Here is a 6,071-nt window from a genome sequence, read left to right as displayed (position 1 = left end):
CCTGGTGTGCCCCCTGAGCCAGGGGCAGCAGGAGCTCCCACTGCTCTGCAGCCACAGTTCCACACTGGGCAGATGCAGGGCACTGAGTGCTGGAGACACCCAGGGTCACACACAGACTCCTCCTGCTCACACCACCAATAAATCTCTTTCCACTGGGTTGCTACAGCCAGCACTCACTGTCACAGCACAGGACCTTTGGCTGCCAAGTGTCCTTCCCTAAATCCATCCTGTGGGCCAAAGGCAAAGGAAGTGTTGTGAGGACAGCACTATCACACATGGATCAGTGGCCATCAGCCTGATTCTCCCCCTCCTCTTAGTGAAGGCACTTTCATTTACCCGCTGTCTTCCTGTACAACCAGGGCTCACAATGGGACAAAGCAGGAAACACTTCTGAACATCCAGCTTCTTGGTCCTACATCCAGCTTCTTCCTTGCAGGCTCAGACAAGTCTGGAATAGATGCTCACTCCCTTTTTAAGAAAATTATTCCAAAATAGCTGCAGTTCTCACACATCTGTTGCCCTCTGGCAGACACGCTGAGTTTCTATGACATTTAACAGAAATATCATGCAGGTACCTAAATTATTCCTAAGTGTCCTTCCATGCATTTGGAGTTACACTAAAACAGCTACAGATGTTGCAAACAAGACAAACACTGATTTCACTGAATCCAATACTTCTGTCATGGGACTGTTTAAATGAAAGAACATGGACTAAACAGAAAAACTACCAAAAAGAAAAAAAAGAGAAAAAAAGAAAAAGCTTATCTCATAGCCTATCATGAAATCATGTTCTCCAATTTCTTTAGGTTCAGGCCTTCATGATTCTAATTTCCACCTATTTCTCATTTTGCAGCAGAGGCATTTTTACAAGTTTTAAAAATCTTTCAGAGTGTGGTCCAACAATAAAAACCAATGTGCATGGCAAATAAAATTTGGATGAAAACAGTGAGACCTCAGAGTCTGAATCCCCAACAGTGTCAGGATCATAGTCACACCTGATGTGTTCACAAGGTGAAGGACACATCAATCCAGATGCAACCCAAAGGCTGATGTAACACATGTTAATTCAACTCAGCTTATTACCAATCTTCTCCAAACAATCTCTGAGGAAGCACTCATGAAAGCTGTTTCTGTACAGTGAGACTTTGTCACACGTTATTAAACATCACTAGAGATGGTCTCCTGTGATGCACAGCAAAACTTCTGAGCCAAAAGGCAAAAATTCAGATTAAGGACACTTCTTTTACATCCAGGAAAAAGAGCAAACATTAAACATTGTGCAAAAGAAAAAGACTTTATTTAATACCATATATGACTCGGAAGTTTCACGCACTGAAGACCAGAAAAACAAACTGTATTTTGCCTTTCCAAATACACCTATATTCAACATGGAACTCATTGATTTTTAAGATACACCAGAAATGTCTTTTAGCATTTAGTTACTGCTGATTGCCTTTTCCTTGTTTGTTTCCTTTTCAGCTGCCAGTCCTTGTTTGGGTTTGGAGTAATCCCAAGGTCTCCTGTTCTCTGTGTAGCCATAGAGCTTCCGCAGTGCCACTCGTGCAGCCTCCTCCTCTGCAGCCAGCAGTGTTTCACCAGGGCCTTCAGCTAACATCTTCTTATCACTTGGGGAAGAAAACCAAAGTTACAACCACGAAAAACCAAAGTTTCCATCATAAAACCCTGAGCACTGCTGTGTACTGTCAATAAAACAGACTGGTTTTTATCCAGTGTGTGTGAACACTGACTTTTATATACACACAATGGAAACATTTCTGCTGGTCTTTCCTGAAAAGGTAAGAAATTGTATATTCAGTAATGGAAACTCAGATCAGAAATGTGTCCATTTCCTGGGAGAACACCACTCTGTTCATTTAGGTTCCTAACACAGCACTGATTCTTTACAGCATTCAATTTGTCAGCCCTGATAAAAATATGCAAATTTGTTACTCTGGTTAGCTTAAACAGGAACTGAAGTGCTTTTGTCTTTTCTCCTCCCCTGGTAAGGAAGTATTTCAAACTGCTTCTCTGTTGTGAATTATGTGCTCATGTCTGTTTAACAGTTCATGAAGGGACACCAGGGATTCCTGAATAGAAACAATCAAAGTTCCCTTCTTTTTTATAAGATACATTTTATAGGGTACAGAAACCAAAGCAGGGTAAAGCAGAAGAAGTTAAGGCATGTGCTCATCTGCAGCTCCTTTAGGAGAGCAGCAGAGATGTGGATTCTGTCCTGCCCCACAGGAGCACTGTCACTGCTGGGCACTGACCACACCTGACACAAATGCACCAGGGACAGCTGGCACTTCCTAAGAGCCTGGACACAGACACTCCTATGGGCCAGCTTACAGTGCTGCTGATTTTCAAACTTAAAAGCTTCTCTGGAACTTAATGAGTCTCTCTCCATCTTACTCCCTTGATGTCTCTTTATGCTTGCCTAAGCCCTGGATACAGCTGTGGTCCTTCCAAAGCCATGCAGTTATGCTGTTCCCAAAGTTCCTGTGTCAGGTCACTCAGAACACACCCAGGCTCTTTGGTACACCCTGTTCAGCCTCTGGAGCCCTTAGTCAGACTGTTTATGTAGCACCACAGCAAGCTATGGCCAATGCTTAAATGGCTCATTGTATATGGAACTTACTATGACATTTCTTTTCTGGAACAACCTGACCAAAAAGCATGAGTAGAAAAGTAGAAAGTAGGAGTAGAAAAGTAGAAAAGACCATCTTCCATTCTTCTCACTCCTCCAATTAAAGCCATTTAACTTTAGATTAATATTGCACTAACCAGTACAACCCAACAAAGTAGACTGGCAGGACTGTGCTGACTCCCAGCTGCCTGGTAATTCTTGGTTCTGGAGCAGAGATATTCCTCTTGGTCAGTTCTTCCAGCAGTAAGCCCATAGGATTTACAACTTCCCAGATCTCAAACAGGTCTTTTCCAATCAGCTGCGGAATTAAAAAGTCCTAAACAAGAAAATTCAGAAGTTACAATTAATGGCTGGAGATTCTGGTGTCTCCTAATGAAAACACAGTATGAAGAGACAATAACTGACAGTGAATTGCTGAAGTGAATGATAAAGCTGCCTCAGTGCCCCATCCCAGTGCTTGTGATTGTGGCGTAGCCACTGACAGATTTGTGCCCGGGGCAAAGTCAGCCCCAGACCCAGAGCAGGGACAGCTCCAGCCCGAGGGACAAGCTGTGGCAGCAGAGGAGCTGGGGCAATACCTGGGAATGTGCAAACCCACGGGTCCTTCACCTGCTGGGATCACTCTCTTGTCTGTAAGAGCTCCTTGCTCTTACAGACCCCTCTCAATGCTCTTGTATCAGGAAAAACATTTTAACAAACACTTCTCCATGGCAAAACTAATAATAATTGAAAAGGATGACTGAAACAACAATACCTGCTAAAACTACTTGGTCACACTGAATTTCAATCAAACATTTTTGTAGAAAATATCTTCAGGGGCTTGCACTCCTACATGCAAAATCTATGAATTCATCTGTGTTTATATAAAATGGAGCTTTTTTAAATTGAATAAATGAAATCTCACATGGAATAATTTCATTATCTGATAATATAGTGCATGGACTATAATGCTTTCCCTTACCAACTTTCAGCAAATATTAATATCACCATCATAATCCAGAAGTGTATGATTTCATGTACTTGATCAGCCTTCTTAATGAAAAAGCCTCCAACAAAATCTCCAACCCCCAAAACCCAGCTGACCACCACCACCACACCAGATATCATCGGTAAATTGTCTTGTTACACGTATTGTCAAACTTCTGCCAACCTCCCTGGATCTCTCCCCATCCAGGTACAGATCAGCAGTCATTGAACCTACCCTGACAAAGATCCCTGTTCTCTCGGGCCCGCTGCTTTCCAGCAGGGCTCCTATCACAGCGAGGAACGTCCTCTGCAGCACGTCTGGAGGGGCAGGAAAATCCCTGCAGAGCGCCAGGTCCTGTATGGACAGGTTTTGAGCCACGTAAGAGACAAGTTCGCGACTGGTCAGAAAATTAACCAGCGCTTCTGTGCCCTTCGCAGGTAACTCTGGGTAGGCGCCTTCAAAGCACCGCGCCAGGTAGGCGCGGGCGAAGCGCAGCCCTCGCTCCGCAAGGCCGGTGTTGTCCTGCAGCTGAAGCGCGACCGCGTCCTTGTCCAGCCCCAGCTGCCGGCGCCTCGCCTCCTCGCTCTCGATGTAGCAGGGGTTAACAAACGCAGTCTTGAGAAGGTCCAGGGCGAAGTTTTCCTGCACCCGGTGGCTGAAGGCCTGGATCTCCGCGTGATAATCCCAGTTGGGCTTCTCGGACCTGCGGGCGCGGGAAGGGAACCAGCTCAGGAACAGAACGCGTTACCCGCCCCACGCCTTTCGAAAGGGCACGAGAAATGAAATTGAGCTTAAACACCGAACGCAGTATTTAAATCCCTGGGGTCAGACACTGTCGGTTCCGCACCCCCGTCTGCCTGCCCCGTTCAACCCGGACTATGCCAACCTGCGGAGCTCAACCCATTCTGCTCCAAAGCGTGAGCAGACGGGGCCTAAACGTTCTGATTTTCCCCTTTTTGGGGCTGTCGCACCCCTTCTCCGAGTCCCGCCCGCCTCTCCCGCCGCTCACCGCCGCTGCGGAGGCGCCTGCAGCCGCTGCAGCTCCTGGTACGCCCGGAGCCAGCGCTTCTTTTCGGGGGGCGGCCCGGTGCTGAACGCGGTGCCGAGCCCGCTGCCCCGCCCGGCCCCGGCCAGGAGCGGCCGCGCCGCCCGCAGGAGCAGCCGCGCGGCCATGGCGGGTGCGGGCAGGGGCGGCTCCGCCCCGCGGCTTCCGGGCGGAAGCGCTCCCGGCCGGGGCGGCGGAACCGGGCCCGGGCTCTGCGGCCTCCGCTGGGCACGCCTGGCCCCGGGGACACGGCCAAGGACAGGAGCGGGGCAGCTGGAGCGCCAGCTGCAGAGACCCTCGGGATGGGCGCCCGGAGCTGGCGGGGTCCCGGAGCCGCCCCGTGGTGTGACCCCTAGGGAGCTCGCAGCGGGTCCCGGGGCTGTGGCGCTCACCGAACGTGTCCCACGCGCTGTCCCTTAGGTGGCGGCATTTAAAAATTTTTTTTGGAGTTCCATTCCCACGTGCAAGACAAAGTCCGGTTTTGTGCACTTAAAAGAAGCTTTATTTTTGACTATCGCCTATACAGTTCTTTGTACATCTCTCAGCCCTCATTTGCACCATCAGAGTTCATACAGTACACCTTCAGTGCAAAGGTCATGGTATAAAACTCATGAAAATGCAGAAAATGTGCAAAGGAGGCCTGGCCCTTTTTATCGTCTTTACTAAAAGACAAAGGCACACGCTTCAACATTCACGGTAAGAAAACATGCACAGCAAACGCCCCGATGTAGTCACGGAACACAGTAAACAAAGCTCAGAAAGAACAAATGCCACAGCCCTGTGGAAGCCAAGGAAGCAGGTACAGCAGCCTGTACAGCAGTGCAACAGCCACACACCGAGCCCAGTCTGACTCCACAGCACAGGAAACGGATGAGAGCAGCATTCCTGCAGGCATTCCCAGCACTTCTATCAAAATCCTCAGGCGTTCTCATGCCGCTGCTCCCGGGATCCCCTGTCCTTACCCGGGCACTGTCCCCGGGCCCGTGCGCAGCCCCAGCACCGCCCTGGGTCCCGCTGTGCAGGGGCAGCCCTGGCACTGGACTGGGGCTCTGCACTGCGGGGGGAGCGAGGACAGCACTGAAACAGAGCCCGGCTCCTTCTCCTCTGCAGCCGCCGTGCTTCACCAGCTCTTCACCCCGCTGTGCCCCTCTACAGCCCCCAAAGGGCCCTGCACAGGGCTCTGGGTCCCGCTGTGCTGAGGAAGGAAGGCTCCCTCTGGAGCAGCGCTGAGGTGTCACTGCCGGTCTCTGGCACACGGGCACGGTGAGTTGCTCTGTACGCCCCGGGGAAGGAGCTGTGGCTGCTGCAGCCGTGCCAGGGCCATGGAGCCACCAGCCTGCAGGGAGCTGTCACCCCTGTGACAGCATCGACCAAAGCAGGCCGAGGCTGAGCAGGGGATGGTTAAACTGACC

At 50.0% G+C, this 6,071-nt stretch overlaps 1 protein-coding gene across 1 annotated transcript; it reads right to left on the bottom strand.

Moving 5' to 3' along the window:
* Positions 1-1,275: 1,275 nt before the first annotated feature.
* On the bottom strand, positions 1,276-4,819 carry MRPL44 (mitochondrial ribosomal protein L44). The gene is made up of 4 exons (XM_064721677.1): positions 4,624-4,819; positions 3,849-4,317; positions 2,785-2,963; positions 1,276-1,625 (listed from the first exon to the last, which is right to left on the bottom strand). Exons 1-4 carry the CDS (start codon positions 4,785-4,787, stop codon positions 1,436-1,438), a joined length of 1,002 nt encoding a protein of 333 aa, XP_064577747.1. The 5' UTR covers positions 4,788-4,819; the 3' UTR covers positions 1,276-1,435.
* Positions 4,820-6,071: the final 1,252 nt, after the last annotated feature.

This window comes from Zonotrichia leucophrys, chromosome 9 (assembly GCF_028769735.1).
Source record: "Zonotrichia leucophrys gambelii isolate GWCS_2022_RI chromosome 9, RI_Zleu_2.0, whole genome shotgun sequence".
NCBI lineage: Eukaryota > Metazoa > Chordata > Aves > Passeriformes > Passerellidae > Zonotrichia > Zonotrichia leucophrys.
Note: the sequence above shows the minus strand (reverse complement) of the source record. Positions and strands in the feature narration are given on the sequence as shown.